This window comes from Grus americana, chromosome 15 (assembly GCF_028858705.1).
Source record: "Grus americana isolate bGruAme1 chromosome 15, bGruAme1.mat, whole genome shotgun sequence".
NCBI classification, from domain to species: domain Eukaryota; kingdom Metazoa; phylum Chordata; class Aves; order Gruiformes; family Gruidae; genus Grus; species Grus americana.
Genome location: NC_072866.1, coordinates 13,974,685 through 13,997,040, shown reverse-complemented (window position 1 = coordinate 13,997,040; position 22,356 = coordinate 13,974,685). Strand labels below are relative to the sequence as shown.

Below are 22,356 nucleotides of genomic sequence, written 5' to 3'. Positions count from 1 at the left end.
GTAATACACACATATCCCCACAGAAGTATAATATATACGATGTGTGTGCGCAGCTGCCATGCTGGGCAGCCCCGAGGGGGGGATGATGGGTTTGTGGGTGTCCTGCACCCCCAGGGCTCTGCCAGCACCCTCACCTCCTCATTTTCATTTGTTTTTTAAGCCCACCTCCCCTGCCCCAGCACCACACAGCCACAGCTCTTGACATAATAATTTATTGGTTCGAATGACATTTAGTACCACAGTTGTCTTACCAGTGACAGAACGAATGCATACAGCCGATGAGATGCTCTCATTTACACACACCAACGTAAGAAACGCGTCGGACAGGTCCGTGTCTGGGGCTGGTACTTCAGTGGACGACGGAAATTTCAGTTTTGGGTAAAAATCCAGCACATGGTGTACAGGTCCCAGCCTGCCTGCCCCGACCGCAGGAATTACAGTGCTCAACACGGCGCTGAAACGTCACTTCAAGCAGCTTTTTCTTTTTTTTTTTTTTTTTTGGCAAGAAAAAAAAATCAACATAAAAATTTGAGAGAATTTTTGGAGGGGAAAAAAAAAAAAAGTGCAACCACCAGTCTGGAGAAGCAAAGTGCCGTCAGCTGGAGGGATGCGCCTGCCAGGGCTGGGACAGGCTCTTACAATGCCTGTCAGCAAAACCGCACCTAAAGCTCAACCCCCCCCGCCACCCACACTGGGCTCCCAAGATGGGGTGAACCCCCCGAACCATAAAACAGGAATGACCCGGGGAGCAAAGCACGGGCCCCAACCCCAAAAGCTTCGCTTCCTCGGCATCGTCTTGTGGCTCGGTGTCCCCCTTGCAGGGCTGGGGGGGCCGATGCTGCTCTGCCCCCGCTGGGCACCTCTCCTCCATACCCCTCATTAAGCAGCTAACGAGGCCAACGGTGCTGATTTCCTCTTTCTAAATCCCATTTGCCCCACCGCGCCCAGATGAGGTAATTTACTTATCGTTTACCCCGATGCCATTTCACGCATCACCGTCTGGGTCGGTGCAGACGTCACTGCTGAGGGACCCGCAGCCCCCGGGGAAGGGGCGGGCAGAGCTGGGGCTGCGGGGACGCTCGCTCAGCTCCAGCCCCAGGGACCCGCTCCTGGGGAAAAGCCCCATCGCCCCCCCGATGGGCCACCAACAGTCTTCGCTCTCCTGCCAAAGCCAGGTGGGACACCCCTTTTGGGGTGGGGGGGGGGTGACGGGGTCGCAGGAGCACCTGTCCCAGCGGCGCATCCCGCAGAGCCGCCACAGAGCCGAATTTCGGGTTGGATCAGCATCTTCTCCGACATTTCACTGCCACCTTTCTTGGTTTCCGGCATGATCAAGTGAATGATGAGGGGAAAGGGAAGTATTATTATTATTATTATTAATTACTACTGTTATTATTATTATTCATTATTTTTAACATTTCAAATAAAACCATGTTGTGTTGTAAACAGAAGCTCACTCCTCAGGTCTGCCCAGCCAGTCCCAGCTAAGGTTTATGTTTGAAATGGGCTTCCACTGAAAGAAAAAAAAAACAACCAGAGAAAATGAGTTAAAAGCAGGACGAGCACTGGCAGGCAGCGACAGCCCGGCACAAGCCCACCCTGCGGCTGGTCCTTGTCTTGCCGATGCTCCTTCGCCCCGTTATCCTTATAACTGGGTCACCAACCGTCCTTAAAGCACCATGGACACGATGGGAAGATGATAAAGAGGGAAGGATACCCTCCTCCTCCTCCTCCTCCTCCTCCTCCTCCCAGGGTGAGTCCCTCCCTGCTTGGACAGACTTTGCATCCTCCCCCCACACAAGGGAGCGATGCCGCCGCATCCCCGATGCCCCCCCCCGTCCATCCCGTCCTCTAACGCACGAGAAATAAAGGGGCGAAGGCTGACCTCCAGCCCTTGCCAGCAAACACACCTGCGTATTCCTGAGGCAGCATCGGCCGGCTTATAACTTTCTGAAAAGTCGTAATCCACTCCAGCTGATCATCCTCCGTCTCGCAGGCAAAGAGGAATTTCCGATCCGGGGTGACGATGGTTATCCCGTGCTGCCAGTGGTTTCCCTGCGTGGATGGCGGGAGCCCTTCCAGGACCTTGTAGCTGTTCTCCTTGCTCCCAATAAAGACTTCCCCTCGGGCAAAGGCATCCTAGGAGACGGCGGAGCAGTCAGGCAGGCACGATGGCGAAGGGGAGCGCTGCGCCCGGGCAGCCAGGACACGGCTCGAAACTCCATCAGCAGAGCACAGCAGCCAGACACAGAAAGCACCAGCCGCCCCGCTCCAGCTCCTCCCAGGGGCACCCGTGATATGGGACCTTCCCAGCCCCAACACCAGGTATCCAAAAATCCAGCTGCAGAAGTAGCTGCAGCTGGTGCACAGCCGTTCCAAAGCATTTTTGGTGAATATCTGTGCGGGGCTACTACATGCTGGACACCAGGCAGCTCCACCCAGCAGTGACAGCTCAGTGCCCTCCTGGCTCTCCCACCAGCCTCAGCTTCGCTTATTATTTATTATTATTATTATTACTGCTACAGATTATTCCCAGCAGATAGCCCAGGCACCTTTGTCTTACCAGGGGATCTTTGAAATACATGAGCCGTCGGTCATCCATGGTGAACCATCGCTTCTTGAATCCCTCTGTTTGCTGAAGAGTCAAGAAATGCCGGATTACACACAAAGCAGCGCAGCCCCCTCTTACCAGGCATGACCCAGGCGTACCAGGGGACTCAGAGGAGCCGTGTGTGCTGGGGGAGTTGGGGACAAGTGGCTCCTGGGCCACCACGAGCCACCGCAGCCAGGGTCTGGGCCAGCTATTGGTGGTCTTGCAGTAACGGGCAGTGAGAGGGGAGCTGGGGTGGTTGGGCTGTGAAGTGGTTTGGGATTTTTTTTTTTTTTAACATTCGTTCCCAGGTGGGGAACGTCTATTAACGCATTCACAGCATGAAGGCGTTGCCTCTCCGGCAAGGGTGGGTTTGTGCCACCAGCAGACCCTTCTCAGCCCTGTACAGAGCAAGGCTCGAGTTCAGAGGAGCTGCAGAACCATTTGAGATCCTACCTTTGGCCCCGTTTTCTCCATGTACCCCTCCTTCAGGTAGTTTCTAGAAAGCTTTGGCACCAGCTAGAGCAACCGGAGAGGAGAGAGAGAGAGAGAGAGAGCAACATCAGACAGAGGGAGCTGGGGGTCATCGGGCGCGTGGGGCAGGGCTGGGGGGGGTCACTGAAGGAAAGCCCGTGCCGAGCTCACCCCCAGCCCCGAGCCCGCCCGGCAGCTCTGGCTGAACGCTTGGTCCCACTCCTCCGAAGTGCACAGAAGCGGTGGGTGCAGAAACACGAAGCATCTTTGAGCACTTTGCCAGCAAAGCCCCCGGCCTCCAGAGAAGCCCCCGGGCCAAACCCCCCCCTTTGCCGGTCAGCTCTGGCAACGCATCTCCTCCTCCAGCCGCACTGGGAGCTCCTCACGCATGCCCTAACGTATATTTTGCCCGTAAAACCCCGTTACCGCACGCTGCCTGTGCGCTCCCCGGCCCTGCAGGTTGCTGCCAACAGCGACCAGCGTCAGGGATGTTTTTAACGCTGCTTAGTGAAGCCAAGCAGTAGCTGCGGGATCTTTGCAGACACCTCTGAAAAGCTCTTGAAAGACGATGAGTTTCACCAAAACCGGGGCTGACGAGCCTGGCCACGCGCCGCTCTGCCCCCCCGGCCCTGCTCCTGCCTTTCATTTAACCGGGTCGTTAAGGGCTCCGCTTGCCCACCCGCACTCCTGCAACACCCAGCTCTGCCCAACAGCCGCCCTGGTCGAGCAGGTGTGTGCTTGTAGGGTGAAGACACCCCAAAATACAACAGCCCGAAGAATCACGCAGCCGCTCCGCAGCGGCCGGGAGCATCTTCATCCCGAACGCTTCGTCACGGGCAGCAAAGGGCTCTGCGGTGTTCGTAGCCCTGGCACTTGGCTCCTGGGACAGGGCCGAGGGCTCTTTGCTAAGCGAGGAGCTCACCACCTCGCTCAGAGAGGTTCCTCCACCCTGGAGCTGGGTCCCTGAGACGTCCTTCAAGAGCCTCGCTCCCCGGGAGCTGCAGAGGCAGCCCGGGCATCCTTAGGGTGGAGTGAGCAATTTGTACCTCCCTACGGCACTGAACCTGGCTCCCGTTTAAATTTAACCGCTTTTCATCTCCCTGGCAGGGAAAAGGAACCGTAAATTAGATGCAAATGATGGCAACACCCAGGGCTGAGCTACCGCGCGTAGATACCACCATCTCTGCAGAGCCATCCCCAGGCTGAACGCTCTGAGTAGTGCTCGTAATTAAACCTCGCTAAACGTTGCACTCCTCTGCTTTCCCCCAAAGGATAATCGACGAGAAGGGGCCGATAGGTAAAAATGTAAGCAAGCAGCTTCTCTCCCATCGGCAGTGCCAGCTGGTGAGCATGCAAACCCTGTCACCAGCCGCGGGGCAACCGGCAGCTCTGTGAGGGTCTGTGGGGTTTTGGGGGCAATTCGATTCAGATGTGCCAACCAACTTTAACAGAAGTAGAGGATATGGAGAGGGGGAGAAATGATGAAGGAAATTATACGCTGCACAGTGACTGTACCACAGCCGGCTAACGAGGCTCTTCTGACGGGTTTTTTCGTATTTGCCCGGTTTAACTTCTCATCAGCAAATGGTGTGAGGTCCCTCGTGCCAGGGATCATCAGCCCTGGGACCGCTGCTCCTCCTCCTCCTCCCCTCGCTCTCCCCAGGGGTCAGGGTGGTCGGGGGCAGCCGATGTCGGTGCACGGGTCCGACGGGAAGGCTTCGGCTCCGGTGGGTCCTTGGGCTGCACGGGCAGCCGCGGGACAGAGCCACCCTGCAGCCCCGCGCCGGCCCCGGCCCACCGCTGGACCCCTCCCGGGTAATTAACAGAAGGCAGGTAACGCAATTAGATTCCAAAAATCTATAAAGTCAAGGAGGTAACGGAGTAATCAACAACAACGACGAGTCCAGAGCCTGTGACATCATTACACAGCAATCGCAATACAAGGCACTTCCAGTCAGCTTGCACTAACTCACCTCCAGTATTACATCAGCCAGGGATAACGCAATTAGCAGCCCCGGCTTCCGGAGAACACAAGGCAGGGATTCATACGACAGGCTGGGCTGACCTGCCCAGAACGAATTCCAGAGGCTCGGACACAGCCCTGACACTCCTCTGCCTTCATCTTTTCTACCTTCCAGCCTTTGTTTCAGCTTTTATTTGTTATAGCAACAATCTTTGAGAAAGACACTTACAGCTTCTGTACGCGTGACAGCGCTGGAGTTAGTTACTCATACGCACGACTCGCATCTTGAGTGTGAACGTGTGTGCACGCACACGGTTTCCAAGGCTGGGTGTTGGTAACACGTGCCGCACGTGGCTCTGCAGCCCACCGCAATAATTTCAGCCCAGTAATTGTAAAACACTCTGAAGGATGGAGCGCTCTCCAAGCCTTCCAGCTTGTTAACAAGATGCTAAAAATGAGCAAGAGGGAAAAAAAAAATAATAATAAAAAAGATGCAGGAAGACTCACGTCAACATCGCTGGCTCCCGGGAATGCCACTTGTAAGTAATGAAAACGTGCTGCCCGGATGGCGTTGAACCAATCCACTATTTCCTAATAACGAGAAAGAAAAGTGAGTGGTGTAATCTGCACATAAAATAACACGATCCTGCTGCGTTTCATCTCTCCCCTCACTTTGTCCCAAGTGACAGAGCACAGTTTAGCAGCAGGCCTAAAAAAAAAAAAAAAAAAAAAGAAATATGGACGTAAAAGAGAGCAGCAAAGGGGTGAAGGATGGGGAACATCCAGCCGCTGTCCCAGGCTTCAAGACGCGCACGGAGCTCTGCAGCCCGCAGCGAGCACCGCGGGGATTTCTGCAGAGGGAAGGATTTAAGCACATCTCTGGACTGGCAAAACCAGCATCAAAGCAGCATTTGAGGTATCGAGCCCAGCGCTGAGCTGGACCCTATCCACGCCGCTCGGCTGGCGCTGGCGGGGTGCACAGGCAGCCCACCCCCGCTGCAGCTGCACGCCCCGACCCCGGCAGCCACAAGCTGACTGCCGGCAAGGAATGGCTGAATCCCACCCAAGTGTTAAGGCCTTAGCAACGTATTTCAGTGTTTTGCTAAAAGAGCGGCCAAATATCTCGTTCTGTTTGTACTCCAGTCCATCAGTCACACCCGCAAGCCCTCTAGGGACAAGCACAGGGATGCTGAAGTCCCAGCTCAAGTCCCAGATGCTCCGGCACTTCTGCCTTTCCTTGGCAGGAATCTCTGGGGTTTTGGTGGGTTTTTTCCCCTCTGAAATAGTTGTTTTAACACTTCTTTGTTTTTAACCTCATCTATTCGTTTGTCTCCGGTAAGCCCCACAGAGCTTGCGCTGCGCCGGATGCCTTTTTGAAGGTTTCACTGAGAAATGCCACCTGAATTTTAAGCGATCCGCACAGGGAGCTCTCAAATACCGCCCTGAGGTCTAAAGGTACGGGCAAAGGAAAGGCATTTTGGAAGGGAGATGTAACAGCTGCCCGCACCGGGATGCTGAGCTGCAGCGTGACGGATGCTGAACTATCCGGCTGTCGTTAACGCCCGTGAAGCTTCGCACGTCAGGGACGGGTTCAATGAGCCAGACCTGATCCTAAAATAAACGCTGTCGACCCTTCCAAGTGAGGTTGCTGTAGCGTAAGAAAGACCATATCAAAGTAGAAGTCGGCCTTCGGTGAGATTTAAACTTTGATGTGCTTAAAAATGATTGGGGAAAAGAAAAGGGGTTTGCGTGTAATTTTGGAGGTCTCAGTATTAAGGAGCTGAATTGGAGATACCTCAAAAAAGGTCTAAGATGGCGAATAGCCACCCTCTAAAAGTTCAAAGGCTTTGCTTTGGCTCGTTAATCGACTTCACGTGTGGAGGAAAAACCCACCTAACAGGACATACAGAAACAATGCTTTGGAAAACGCTGACCTACTCGACTGAGGTTTGACTTATCACTCGCTTTCCTGCGCTAAGCAGCTAAGCAGACCCCAGACAGCAGCACAAAGAGGATCGACGAGAGGAACTGGCTCCTGAACTTAATGATGACCAAACCAGGCTGGAGGTAATGAAAAAGAAGCTGCAGTGTTATAATGTCGATATTTCATACAGTCACCTACCGGATGGCTACATGTGTGTGTGTGTGTATATATATATATATGTGGGTCTCCTCCCGGATTGTGATGCCAGATAGGGTGCCACCTTGCAGAGAAGCAGAAGCTGAAACCCTCACTGACCTCCAACAGTCGATTGCTTCTCAGAGTACTGCTCATCTGTCGCTGGAGGAAGGGGCACCACCACCTTTCCTTACACAAACCCGTACCTGCGCACGCAAAGCCAGCGGGCTCGGTGGCTGAAAATTTTGTGCGTGTAATTATGCACAATGCCACGGATAGAGTGAGGAGATTATATCTGATGTATTAAACCAACAGATTGTATCTGATGTATTAAACCAACTTTAAACTGCTCAGTGCTTTCAGATGGGAACGTGTTGTCTCATTAGCTCGTTAGCAGAGATTCCTTTCACTGATTTATGTCTCAGAGCAAGCAGAGAAAATGAACTATTGCCTGAACTTTGCAAATGGCTTTTCCAGGCTCTCATCTTCCTCCTGGCCCGCTTGCAGGGCCACCGCAGACTCCCCCTCCACACGCCACCTTGGTGTCTCTCCAGTCTCCATCCTGAACCGGAGCCACCCACATTGCTGGGCAGTCTCAGACTGACAACCCCGGATAAAAACACAACTTCTTCTCACCGTACCTCCTGCTCATCAATCCCTGCAGCCCAAGCAACGAGCCACTCCGCTTCTGCTGATCATTCCCTCGTGCCACCTCGTCCAGTCCTGAAATCTCCTGGCATGGCTCAGGAAAGGAGGAGAATTGGGGAAGAGCGTTTTGCTAATCTGTCCAGAGAAGATCCAAAGATCTCGGTTTGCACCCTGAAGAGTGGCCTTTCCTGGAGACTCAGCCCACCTCTGAGCATCCTAAGGGCGACGGTAACACCAGGGATGGCAGCAGCACACCGCAGCTTTCCGAGCTGCTCCTGCCGTGGCTTCCAGGAGAAGTCCTGCAGAGGGAGCTTCAGCCCCAACAGGAGCTCAGAGCGGTGGGAAATCCACTTCTGCAGCTCTCCCACCTCCCGCGCCCAGATGGAGGTCTGGGGGAAGGTGAAGCTGGCTCCAGCCTTCTGCCCGCAGGAGGGACGGCCCCAGCAAGACGCAGCAGTTCAGGTGCCTCCAGGATGCGGGGCAGTCTGCGCGGAGGAGTCACCCCACGCGCAGGATCGGTCTCCAGCTCCGACGGGTGCCCCGGCTTCACCCCGGCTGGCTCAGTACGTCTGGCGGTGGGTAAGTGCTAACAAGGGACCACAAGAACGTCCTTTAAGATGGTCACAGCCCAACATGCACCTTGCCCTGCCCCTCCGGGTGCCTGCCGTCGTTAGACACCCACATCCCAAAAGCCCCCAGCCATGCCCATTTTGAACAGGGTGCGGGGGCTGGTTTCAGTCTCTCGTTCACCGTTAGGACACACCGAGGAGCTGACGAAGTGACCGGGCTGAGGTCACGCAGGAACGACATCTCCAGCCAGGTTGCGCGATGCTGTCCCACCCCGTGAAGCTCCGGGCGGCAGCACGGCGACCTGCTTCATCCGTCCGTCTTCTATCCCTTCGGGTGCCTTACTCCAGCAAACGCTGCCGGGGCGGCAGGGCTCTCCCACTGATTTAGGGGTTGAGTAAGCACACGTGGGATTGTCCCATCCGAGAGATAAGCCCGCTTTCTTCTGGGGTACTGCAGCAGAAGAGCCAAGCGGAGAACAGCATGCGATGATCTACGTCACTGTCGAGCTCCTCAGTGGACCCCCCCTGCCACCCCGAATCCTGCCCTGGTGGGACAGCAGCCAGAGCGGCATCAGCGCCCATCCTGCTTTCCCAGGGAAGAGCTTCTTCCCCTTATTTCGGTTTAAACTGCAGACAGGGAGGTACCCGAGAGCGACCCGAGCGACGCTTTGCTGTGCTAAAGCAGCACCTGGTGACAAGCAGTGCCTGCTCCGTGCCACAGGACCTGCGTATCCCACCGGGCAGAGCAGGTGGAGGGTAAATTTGGGAGCAGCCCTGCCGGAGCAGCTCCCCGGGACCCTCAAATGCACGGAGCGAGACCCCGCGGTGCTGCAGGGTGTGAGAGGCCAGGCAGGCTGCCCATCTATTATGCATGTCTATTATATGCATACGTGCACGTGTGTGAACGCAGATTACACGCACGTTTCTGCGCACGTACAAAACCAGGCGATGCCGCTAATTAACCCAACCTGACACACTAATTTCCTCCGGCCAGCAGCACCTGCAGGACACAGGAACCGCATCCAGCCTCCGCAGTGCAGCCCTGCGAGCACAACAGGCATCGTCCGGCTCCGCCGCACCCGGAGCCTGAGCGGCAGCAGAGGGAAGATCAGCTTCGCTCACCCGCAAATGAAGAATATCTTGATTTTTGGTGGCATTACTGGCCTACAGAGTCCGGAGAGGAGCGATCCTGCTATGAGCACAGGCTGCTCATCCCTAGCAGGGTGGCCTGGCTCACCGTGCCGGGGTGAACGGCTGGGAACGGGCTGTGCACCGAGACAATCCCGCAAATCCCGGTCCGCGAGGGATCGCCCCCAGAAAGCCTCTCTGACAGACAGGGTGCTCAACGGGATGTAACATCGGAGGCTGAAGGAACCGTGACGGGCAGAGGAAAGTAGATGCGATGTGAACACAACTGCTTTAGGCTTTGATTTTGTGGCCCCTCCAGGGCTGTTGATATTTTATGGGGAGCCCCAAATATTTGGGGGAGGGAAGAAAGGAGGAAGGATATTAAAATAAGGCTGTGAGATGGCACCCACTGCAAACTCACCTGGGCCTGCTCTCTGCGTGGACACCAGTCCGTGGAGACAAGACCCGGCGTGGTGCCTGTCGCTGTTCTTCACCGTGGCCCCAGGGGCTGGGACCCCTCTGAGCCCTCCGGGAGGGCTGGGACCCCCCTCTCTGCCCCGGCCTCCGCGTCCTGCTGCCCTCGTGCAAACGGCCACCCCAGACCCATCAGTCCTCTTCTTCACAGCCCCCTTCAGAGGCACGGGGGCATCGAAGCAAGGGCATTTCTTTCAATACAGACATGCAGCTTTGCATGTTATGAAGTACCAGACAGGCAGAGAAACCACCAGTTCCTCAGCTCTACAACCCAGTTCGCTCCCCTTTTGTGAGTCCTTAGATCAAGTCCCCTCACCTTCCATCGCTCCGTTCACCCCGTCTCCTTCTCCGGGCACTGAGGAGCCTGCCTTAAAAATGCCTCTGCTCCTGCGTCTAGTTGCAAGCAGAGGAACAGCAATTCCTTCCATTTGCATCTCGGTATTTAGAAGACACAGTTTGCAACCTTTCTGCTTGGAAGGACATGACAAACGCTCAAAGCTGGTTGTGCATCCCGTACCCCCATCCCTCTCACATCCCCCCAGCACCTCCCAGCTCAGTTAGAGCCTGGTGTGCCACCGGCTGGCTCTGAACAGCGTCAACCCCCCAGGACCACAACCCAACCCTTCTTTTTACCTCCATGCTCTCACCTTGCCATCTTCATGATAGACAAAGATGTTCCTTGTGCTATTGTCCTTCAAGTAAGTGATCTGCAGTCCGTGTGGGTTCCCGATTTTTGCAGGCTGGAAAGTCGCATTTAGATGTTCAATCTTCATAATTGCTTTGGGTTCTTTTGCCTGGAAAACACAGCTGAGTGAGCAAACACCTGAGAATTGGCTTTCAAACCGGAAAGCAGTTCACTTGGTCAGAAAAAACCTCCTGATTGAGGCCATTAGCTAAAAAAAATTACTGCCAGCCCACAAAACTGCCTGGAGATGAGATATCAGAGACTTTGCTCGGGCAGCAATGAGTGCTTTCTGCCAGCCTGGGAGAACGCTCTGCTCTTCTGCAAAGCTCAGCAGAGTTCAAGGGGAGACAGGTTTCAGCCCAGAAGCGAGATGGACAGGCTAGGTCTCACGACAGGATGCTGTGCTATGAAGACAAGCACCTTCACCACGTCTCCTGCCCCAGCCACTCTTCAACTGTCTCTTGACTCCTAGATCAGCCTCTTTACCTAATGACAGGTGACCAGCATTTACACCAGGATGAGCACTATCAAAGAAGAAAGAAAACCATTCAGCCAGACAAAAGAAGTGCAGACTGCTAACTAACGGGCCAGGATGCTTTCTGCATCTCAAGCACTCACAACCAGGTCATCCTTGCCCAAGAGATGGAGGATTATCACTCTCACCAACATCAGACCTGGGTGCTAGGCTGGCCAGGGGCACCATGCTCACGTCCCCACCAGTCCCACCCTCTCACATGAGCCATGGGCTTCTGATTCTGCTCCTCCGTTTGCCCTCCAAACTGGGAACTTTCTTTCCAGAGGGACAAGTATATACCTTACAGCCCATCTCTTGGCTGGGTTAGCCCAACGCTGAGCCTGGATCATGCCCTCCCAGGCATAAATCCCACCTGCACCCTCTCTGGCAGGTCACTTGAACTCTGTAGCATGGTTCGTCTTCCTATAAAACATCTCCAGAAGTTTACCACCCTTTCAGGACTGCACTGAGAACTGAAGTAGCAAGTGTGACTAAAACATCCCAAAAAATAAAGATTATGCGCTTGGTAACAGCAGTTCTAGGCACAACCAGGGGCCAGCAGAAGGTCATGCAGTGGTGCCATGGTCCCCAGCACCACACGGAAGTCCCTGAGCTGGTGGAAATGCTAGCACCACTTTGGGAACTTGGGGACTTGCCCTGGACACAGCTGCCGTGGGTGACCACAGCGGGGAAATCCCACCAAAGAGGATGTGTCTAGACAGCGCCATTCCCACCACGGCTGTGGTCAACAATGAAGCAAAGAAGCTTTAAACTACCAGAGCAGTCAATAGTGACTGCTGGGATTTTCACTTCTCCCTCGGTAACGACTGGCTCTCCCCTGTCCACAAGATGCAATTGCACCACACCAAGCTGAAGAAGACAGCACTATCAAAGCTGGACCCTGGGAGTGGAGAAGTGTGGCTGGATGTTCCCCTCCTCTGCACGGCGTGGCTCATCATGACACCACGATTGCATGAACTACACGAGAAAACTGGCTGGTCGCTCGGCCTGGACTGCTCTCAGCTGCGATGTTCAGTGGAGACTCAAAGGTCAGAGAAAACACCTTGGCTTCCACCATTACGCGGTGCAGAGTAGTAGAGCATCTATTCATTCATCACAAGTGCCATTTTCATGATAATAGCTCCATTTCTCACTTACAGTAAATGAAATGTGCTCTGGGGAAAAAAGACAAATGCTTCCACCGCTTGACGCTGGAACAGAAAACCAGGGAGCTTTTCCTCTGGGCTGCTGGCCATGCCGTGCAAAGGAGGTTTCAGACCCCAGTGACCGCTGTGAGGTGGTGATGCCTTCATCACAAGCTAGCCACAAACATGAAACCCACGTCGGGTGGATGATGCAGAGCCAGAGCTGAGAAAAACTCCTTCACTGACAGTTGACGATAAGCCTTATTGACTCGACAGAGCAGGACTGGGTAAAATGGCCAGCCGGGGTGGTGGACCAAGAGCAAACCCTCCTGAAAACACTGGTAAGCTGGACCTGGCACCCTTGTCCTGGAGTGATCAGGGACTCAATGCTTATGAAAACTGTAAAACTACAAATAAAATGTTGGCCTAGGAATTACTTGTTCGAAGATGCTCTTACAGCTGCGATCCCCTCTCCACATACAGCAATCCCAGGTACTCACGTCATTTTTGTTGAAGTACTTCAGCGCACCTTCCCTCTCCGATAACACGAATTTTCGGCTTAAGAATTGCCCGTTGTCGCGTCCTCTCTTCCACAGAAATCCTTCTCGGTACCCTGCAGCAGAAAGCAATTGCTGAGAACCAGGGATAAACCACTGCATTTAAAAAAAGAGAGTGGGTAAAGAAAAGAAGAGCTTCGACTTCAAAACGAAGCAGACCAGACGTGTGGCTGGATTGCTCAAGACGTGAACAAAACAGGCCTTCTCCTTCAGATCTGCCCTTCTCACTCCACTCTTGCTCCTTCCTAACAGCTTGAGCTTCACAGACGTCCCTGCCGTGACACCGCGATGCGGCAGGCACAGGGGGATTCCCACGTGCATCCCGCGCTGCAACACAGGCAAAGACTTGAGGAGGGGGGGCTGTGTCCCAGCGCCAGGGATGCTCCTCAGCTTACACCAGTAGCACTTCTGGAAGCAAGGGAAAGGCAGGCGAGATCTGTTCTACTGTGTTGATGCTGCTAAAAAATCAAACGTGGAGAGTGTGCAGGCAGGGAAAGTGGCTCGGGGCGGATGGCTGTATCAGAGCAAGCCACAAAGATATTTTTCATGTGGAAAAAAGGGAAAATGCTTGCAGTTCTTCCCACTGACTTCAGGGCCCTTTGGTTCAGAAAGCCACTGAGCCAGACCCGCATCCTCTCCCCTGGGAGCGGGTCCCTCCCCACGCCTCTTCTGTCTCCCAGGATGTCAGCCCCAGGGGTGGATTTGCAGCTATTCAAAATACACGTGCTTTATTTAAAACTGAAAAGAGCCAGAAAGAGAGAAAAAAGAATCTAAAAATCTGAACTCCTCAAACCAGAAAAGCAATTACAGCTGATGACTGCCAGCACCTCCTGCAGCAGCCACAACGCACAACTTATTTCACAAGTTTACTTGACGCGCTAATTGTAGATGCTTCAAAACAAAGAAACCCTGAGAACTGTCCCCAAGAACTGGAAAAAAAAAGAGGTAAAGCTTGTGGGCTGAGATAAAGACAGTTTTATAGGACATAAAAGGAAAAGAATAACAACAATAATGATAAAAGAATATACAAAACAAGTAATGCACAGCACAGTTGCTCACCACCGATGCCCAGCTAGTTCCCAAGCTGTGGTCCCAGCCCCGGCCAGCTTCCCCCCAGCTATACACGGAGCGTGATGTCATATGGTATGGAATATCCCTTTGGTCAGTCAAGGCCAGCTGTCCCGGCCGTGTCCCCTCCCAGCTTCTCATGGACGGCTGGCGAGGCAGTGTGAGGAGCTGAAAAGTCCTTGGCTTAGTGTAAACATCGCCCAGCAACAACGAAAACATCAGTGTGTTATCGACATTATTCTCCTCCTAAATCCAAACCACAGCACTATAGCAGCTGCTAGGAAGAAAATTAACTCTATCCCTGCTGTAACCAGGACAGCCATAAAAACCTAAAGCAAGAAAAAAAATGCACACAGACACACTTTTAATGGTCAGAAAAGACAGGAAGAAAAGAGCAGCGTCGACAACAGCTAAAGATGCCCAAAGGGAAAGCACCCGTCTAGCTAAATATGCTGACAGTCAAAATACCAGCTGCTTCTGTCTGGACTTACAAAACTCTAAGTCAAATACTTTCTCCAGCTCCTCAGAGAGACTTTACCGAACTCCAGGCAGAGCCACCGATGCCTGCCGTGAGCGAGTGCAATGGCAAAGCCCGTGCTGTTGGGAACGCCGAACGCTAACCACAGAGCGTCATAAACCCGACCGGCGCAACAGCTGCCACGCGGGACTGCAAACGGGCTGATAACTTGATGCAGACAGAAGCAGTGGAAATGTTTAAAGCTGTCAGAAGGCTTTCCTTTGTTTCTGTATTCTACATGGGGCACGTGCTGCAGCAGGGCTGTATTTTACAAAGCGGGGCCTCACCCTGCCCCCCGAATGGGTGCGTGCTGCCACCCAGGAACCGGCACCGGTGTTTTCATTGCAGAACCCGCCGGGATCCCCCCTCGTGCACCACTTACAGCTCGCTCGCTCGCATGAGAGCCAGCACAAGCAGAGCATGCGCCTCTCCCCGCCCTGAGACCCAGCCGTCCCCGCTGCCTGCGCCCCCACGAACCTGCTGCTCCCCACGGCCAGGCAGACTCAGCGGCAACCGAGTCCACGTCACTGCCCAGACACGCACACGGGGCAGCCCAAACCCTCATTTATCCCACGGCCACGGCCAGACGGTGATGCCACGCTGCTGCCCACCTAACCCCTCCACCTCCGAGCCCTGCCCATCCCGCCAGCGCAGGACAAGTGCTCTGCCCCGTGCTGAGCAACGTCACCCACGTGCACTGGCGTGTACCCACGTGCACCAGCCCTGTAACCCAGAGGACCGATAACAGACATATCAAAGGAATTACAGGTCTGAAGCTCATTCTCTGCTCCACCCATCCACCTTGGAAGAGATTTCCCCAAAGCCGCGAGCAGAACGAGCTAATTCAGTCCATCAGTTCAATCCTGTCCCAACTGTGGGCTTGCTACGCACTTTTTCTAGCAAAAAGACACAGCTAACCTGTTGGAGGGCACTCGCAGCGTCAGAAAGAGAAGAACTCACAGGGAGCAGGATTATCCGAAGTCTGAGCAAGGGGAAGCAGCCAGGAATGGCACCAAAACCCAGCCGAGGGCAGCCGCATCCGACGACAGCACGGGGAAGGCCCGGGCTGATGCATTTGTTTCACCGCCACGGGAGGAATTAATTGCCAGGGAACCAAAGCTCTGACTGATTCAGTCAGATGCTGCTACCTGCCAGGCTCATATCAGCAAAAACGCTGCGTAACCTTTAGCGGGCCGTGCACGATGGAGCTGAATAGGAAGAATATCTCTCTGACAGGAGACAGACAGGCAGTAGGTGATGCTCGGCCGATACGTTTATAAAATGCAAGATTTGCTTAACGCGAGGCAGAGATGCTGCTGGGGCCCTGACGGCTGGCGTTTGCCGACTGCTCTCTTGAATGGCAAAACATTAAGCAGCTTGCTCTCAAAGCCTGCAGTTTAGAAACCAAGGACAGGCAGTTTCAGTTTCCCAAGAGGTGCTGATTTTTAATGCCAAGCCGGTCGGAGCAACGGGAGAGCACTTCCAAAGCCATTTCTATTCACTCCACTAAACGGCAGAGACGGCTCCACAGCCTCTCCGCCGCCTCTCGGTGCCTGACGTTTGGGGAACACTAACACCTCGTAGGGGGCTGGAGAGAGCTGGGTTTGGAGGAAAGGACATCGGTGTCAAACGCGAGAGAGGCGAGACAACGCGAGGAGGACATCTCCAGATGCAAACACGGGGTGATGCAGAAGGAAAGTCCATCTTTTCCTTCAGAAATCCCCACCTGGGGTTTGCTCAGCTCAGCAGAGCACGCTGGGCACACAGAGCTCAGCTCTCAGCGGCTCCACCTTGGAGCAGCTCTGCTCCACAATTCCTGGCTGTGGGTGTCGTCCATTCATTCATCTTGAGTGTCTCATTCCAAACATCTGAACAGCGAAGGATGCTGCAGGCATTCCTTATTAAACTTGTTCTCCTCCACAATACATATTTTGTGATTTTTCTTATTATTTAGGGGATGAAGAATAAAATTGCTCTGCGTTTCCCTAAAGAGGATCTCAAATAATTGCAAATCTGTGAAGCCCAACTAACGCTTACCCCTGGCAGATGGGCATCGTAACGGTCATATATGAAGAGAGGGAAGCCCAGGGAGGTTTGGTGAGCTGCCCAGGACAAGATTGAGCCAGTGTCAAAGTCAGGCTGGAAACGCAGCTTTCCTTGCCCTCTTACGTAGGGACATTTCATCATTTTATCTTCTCTTTCCAACCTTTTGTGGCAAAACACAGTACCTAAATTCCACTCCAAGGAAGAATTTAAAAAAACTCAACACAACACTAAGTGTTATCCCTTCTCTTAGGTCACATGCCGGCTCTTCCCAGACCGATCGTCTCTGCAAAAGAGCTCCAGGCTGCTCTGACAAAGCCAGCTGCTAATCTCACTGTACTTCGGTACAGATGTTCATAAATCCTTTGCTTGTTTCTTTTCTTTTTCTTTCTTTCTTCTGTCCTTCCTCCAGGGCTGCATCCTCGGGAGCTGTTCCTCTGCTCTGCCCAAACCTGCTGCCTGCACCCCTGTCAACACCGATCAGCGCAAAACACCATGAACTGGACTTGAACCCAACGTGAACCCATCCAGGTTCCCCAGGCAAACAGTATGTCAGCAAGATGTGTCCTCAATGTCCTGATCTAAAGGACTGTGAAAACAGCTAGAGAAGGTGTTGAGAAACAAAACTGCAGGAGGCTGAACAGGGACCAGATCTCACACCGCAGGGCACCAGAGTCGGAGAACTAAACTGTCTCTTCTTCATCTCTGTGGGCTGCGCTACCTTAGCAACAGCTTCATATTTAGAGGTGTCTGGCCAAATTCAGACCTTCACGAGGGCTGTTCTGCTCATGTTGAAGCTAAACAACCACTAGCCCTACAACACTTGGTGATTGCTGGTGTTGGACCACACAGCATCACGTCACCAATGCATGTGCTTCCTCTTCCAAGGCACAGAACAAGGGATGTGGCCACATGTCATCATCCCACTTGATCACCATCACCCAACCGTGCCTGTAGAAGGGACTAGCTGGTGAAGACCAGCTGGACGGCATCTATGACCACCCCTTAGAAATATCACTCTCACGTTGCTAACAGCGCTGCTGTTCGGTTGTCAAGTTTTCTGCATCATGTCAGCCACTTGCCAAGAAGAAAACCCAATCGCTTGCTTTTGTAGGCAGTTCTGGCACAAATCGGTGACACTTGCAAAAAAAACCACCAGGCAGTTGTGCGAAGTTAGCCAACAAATGGCACATAATATAGTCTGAAATCACACAGCCCAAACGGGTATTTTTGACCCGCTACGTAGTTTCCAAGGTAAAACAAGGAACTGTCACTTCCACACTCGCTTCATCACCGCAGCTAAAGCTCTGCGTGGCAAAGAAAACAGAGTCACCACATTGGTTGACTGAAAATAAGACATTGCATGGCCCTGTGTCAGCTCTGTTGAGCTGGTGGCTGGAGCTCCTCCAGGCCAGGCTTCTAAAACTGGCAGGACCCATTGGGTGGATTTTCTATCAAGACAATCTGATGTAGACGCTGTCTTCCATCCGACTTCCACCAGCAATTTATTCAAGTTCCCCATTTTTTAAGAAGAGGGATATTGCTACTTCCCCGCCTCAGAAAGCCGTTATCGGTGCTTAGTTAATGATGGGGTTTTTGGTCTCTGAGAATGTGGATTATAGGAAGTACCCAAAATTACTCTTTCAGTTTCAGACTTTGTTCTCAGAGAACAAAAAACATTCCTGTGAGGAGGACAATCAGATCCACTGGCTTGAAAAAAAACCCAAAAACATGTATGGGCTTTGCTTTCCATCATCCCAAGTAAAGCATTATAAACTTGGAATTAAACCACATCTGCTCTTCAGTTTCTTTGGCGCTTTATTTTACAATTTCACCTGGAAAGAGGCATCAGAACTGCTTGTTTCCATAACATTTCTAGGGCTGTGGTAAAACCAGGTCTGGTCCAAGGCCTTTAGGAGAAACATGTTAGCGCATCCAAAACAGAGCACAGCAGCAGAGCCCATCCCATACCCAAGCCCAAATGCATCACGGTGCTGCTGCTTGTCTTTTTGTTTCACTGCAAGACAAAGCATGGGAAGCCGAAACAGGAGAAAAAAATTTGCTTGTGCATGAAATCCAAGAGCAAAACACTTTCCTAGAGTTCAGGCAGGGCACCTCCAACTACAGAAGTAGATTTTCTTTCCTCTAAGCAGTTAAAGTGCTTTGACCCCAATTCAGAGCTTTGGAGAAGACTTAAATACAACTACATCGCTCTGTGGCTAAAATTGCAGGGGATATATCGCCACTTGTCTGTATGTCAGAAGCTGAGTAGTCTGCTACATTAACATTGTAAGATGTTAATTAATCCAAAACAGCAGATAGGTACTTGCTGGAGATGATGTGCCCGCTTTTTCTGCGAGGTTAAGGAATTGCACAATTATTCTGAGCAGCTGAGTGGTGAATCCCTGACATCCTGTGTTACCACTGACACCAAATGTCGCAACCTCCTTTTAAAGCAAAGACTCTGAAGGATATTTCCTCTGAAATAAACCACTATGTCCATAGTCAGAGGGCTGGATGGAGAAGGTGGCATAAAGTTTCCCTACGGACTGACTTTGAATAGTGTTGCAAATAGAACTGTACACCTCTTGTTTGGCTGTGTCACTGTAAATTGTTTGGTTTGATTGCTGTACATTGCAATATTTCTTCCTGTAGCATTCAGCCACCACCAAAACAAGACATTTCAATTACTTCAATTTGAATTTTTCAAGAATTTGAATTCCAATTAAAAAATTATTAAAAAGGGAATACTAAATTTTCTCATGGAGTGAAAACGCCACTGTTTGTCCAGAGACCTGGACTTGTGCAAAGCATTTGACACTGTCCCATATGACATCCTTGTTGGAGAGATTAGAGGGACCTGGACAGGCTTGAGAGGTGGGCCTGTGCAAAGCACATGAAGTTCAACAAGGCCAAGTGCAAGGTCCTGCACGTGGGTCGGGGCAATCCCAATCACAACTACAGGCTGGGTGGAGAATGGATTGAAAGCAGCCCTGAGGAGAAGGACTTGGGAGTGTTGGGGGATGAGAAGTTCAACACGAGCCAGCAATGTGCATTTGCAGCCCAGAAAGCCAACCGTGTCCTGGGCTGCATCAAAAGCAGCGTGACCAGCAGGTCGAGGGAGGGGATTCTCCTCCTTTACTCTGCTCTCATGAGAACCTACCTGCAGTACTGCATCCAGCTCTGGGGCCCCCAACATAAGAAGGACACGGAGCTGTTGGAGTGAGTCCAGAGGAGGCCACGAAGCTGATCTGAGGGCTAGAGCACCTCTGCTATGAGGACAGACTGAGAGAGTTGGGGTTGTTCAGCCTGGAGAAGAGAAGGCTCCGGAGATACCTTAGAGCCCCTTCCAGTACCTAAAAGGGGCTACAGGAAAGCTGGAGAGGGGCTGGTTACAAGGGCATGGAGTGACAGGACAAGGGGGAATGGGTTTAAGCTGAAGGAGGGGAGATTTAGATGAGATATTAGGGAGAAATTATTCACTATGACATGGGAACAGGTTGCCCAGAGAAGCTTTGGATGCCCCATCCCTGGCAGTGTTCAAGGCCAGGTTGGATGGGGTTTTGGGCAACCTGGGCTGGTGGAGGGTGTCCCTGCCCATGGCAGGGGGTTGGAACTAGGTGGGCTTTAAGGTCCCTTCCAACCCAAACCATTCTGTGATTCTACGAAACTCATACTCCCCATACATACATACAGTGCTCCCTGCAAGCGGTGTCAAGGTTGGTCAAATCACTTAGAGCTTGCAGTCAAGGCTGCAACCGCTCTGCTGCTCCACTGCACAGCACCAGCAGCTTGCTTTTTTTTTTTTCCCCCTCCTGTCTGCAGCTGTGCTGAGAAGCTTATAACTTCCCTGAAAATAATTCTGCAGTCATCTCCGGATAAATACACTTCCTGCTGGTTACATGTTCAGCAGTGCAGATACAGGCATATTGGAAATGTCAGCATCCACACGTGCAGGAGGCAGAGGGGACCTCGGAGGTTTGCTGATGAGATGGGCATCCTTTCCCCCAGGTGTTCTCCTGCACAGACCAGGTGAGAAGCCACCAAGAGCTGCTACTCCTCAAGCACAGCTCAGTGCTTTAGAAATGAAAGCCTCAGCAAGCAGCAAACAAGAATACGTTTAGCGATCATGCAAACCAATCTCTTTGCCCCTAGAAGGGCACCTGGGAGTTAAGATGTTGGTGCACCTTATGTAAACATGGGTGCCTGGCACGTCCCACCTCACAATCTCTCACAAGTGTGAGAAGGGACTGATCTCCCTTCATCCCCCTTAAGACAACGTATCCTCATCACATCTCACCCAGCCAGGCCAAGGAGCCCAAGACCTCCCACGTGCCCACACCCTGACACCAACACCAACCACCTTCTCATAAACACACTTTTCAGAGGCAAGAATTTCCCAGCTCCTAATCAATCAGTCCTCTCTTAATGAGCAATTAGCATGCAAATTACCTTTCCTAAAGGCCATTTTGCAGAGAAGGGTTTCCTGTTGCCATCCAGTCTGCCTCTCCTGCCTTCCAGTAGTTCATAAAACAATTATTGTCCTGCTGCATTGTAGCGCCTCAGCTATGGATGCAAGCAGCTGATTAGATTGATTGCTTCCACAATACCCAATTAACCCACTCACTCTGCAAATGATTGACTTAATCAAAGGCAATTAGCACTTGAAAAGCTACATCAGACAGAAAGCCAGGATTTAGTAGATGATTGAGATAAAACCTTACAGACATCTCCTTGGCCTTCTAAGGGAAAACATCATCATTAATGCTCAGCTCAGAGCTGGAAGTACCTGAAACCTTGGGTCCATGGTTTTAGGTGGCACAGAAAACACAAGGGAGTAGAAACACATACGTTTCCCCTTATAGATAAAAGGAACGCATGCTGCTCCTAAGGGGAACTTGAAAAGCCTCGATGTTCCCCTTTTCCCCCTCTTCCTGCTCATGCAGGACTGGGGGCACCAACCAGTTGAGTAGACCTCAACGACCAACTGTCACGAAATGGTAGCTTTTGTTCCTGACAGCTTTGGACAGTCAGTCCTTGAGTGACAGATGGACGTACAAGGTTGTCTCCCATTACCAATCCTCTTGAGCAAAGTCAAACATGTTTTACAAAACCATCTTCAATACTGACGTCTTGCAAGATGTTTTCTCCCACAACGTAAAAAAAGCCACCCAGGGAGATCAGATTTGGAGGCAGTACCATGGCTCTGTAGAAATACACGTGTCAGCGTCTTCAGTGACTGTTTTGCATCTAGCCAAATCACCCGAAACTTGCACAACCAAGACAAAGCCTCGCCATGGGAAGGTCAAGGAGAGCAACCCATGCCACCTAAAACAGAGGGCAGAGATCATTTTAGATCATCCTTAGGACAACTTCAAGGTTGAAGCCAAGCATGGAAAAAAACCTTCTCCAGATCACTGCAAAAATACATTGCCATCTCGCTTCATCTTGAGCCACAAAGTCTTTGAAATGGAAAAAGTCATTTGTTCAGCTACCCAGCTGCTGGGACCAATGCGTGAAATGGAGCCAAATACATCGTCTCTCTATGGAAAAAACATGGGGCTGAGCTTAACAACACATTGAGGTCCTGACATTGATGGAAAGAAGATGAGGTCTGTCTCCATACATAGGCACATGGTATTTAAATGCAAGGCTGGTCCCTGGGTTTCCAGTCCCTTTTAATGTCATCATGAATACACTTGCATCGCTGGCTCACAGCTGAAAATCCAAATTGCTTCTACGCAAAGCCCCAATAATAAAGCTGAAATCCATTAAGCCTGTGATGTTTGCCACTATTTAAATCTGATTAAAATCGTACACGACACCACTAAGCCTAACAGTCAGAAAACATTCCCATCAGGT

At 52.1% G+C, this 22,356-nt stretch overlaps 1 protein-coding gene across 1 annotated transcript in view; it reads right to left on the bottom strand.

Annotated features, from left to right (window-relative positions):
* Positions 1-198: 198 nt before the first annotated feature.
* The window catches only part of ADAP1 (ArfGAP with dual PH domains 1), a 63,318-nt gene continuing 41,160 nt past the window's right edge, over positions 199-22,356 (bottom strand). Inside the window, exons 5-11 of the mRNA XM_054842483.1 lie at positions 12,810-12,922; positions 10,613-10,759; positions 5,535-5,618; positions 3,047-3,109; positions 2,564-2,635; positions 1,911-2,139; positions 199-1,513 (exon numbers count right to left, since the gene is read on the bottom strand). Coding sequence (XP_054698458.1) covers positions 1,485-1,513; positions 1,911-2,139; positions 2,564-2,635; positions 3,047-3,109; positions 5,535-5,618; positions 10,613-10,759; positions 12,810-12,922 — 737 coding nt within the window. The 3' untranslated portion in view covers positions 199-1,484. The remainder of the gene's footprint in view (positions 1,514-1,910; positions 2,140-2,563; positions 2,636-3,046; positions 3,110-5,534; positions 5,619-10,612; positions 10,760-12,809; positions 12,923-22,356) is intronic.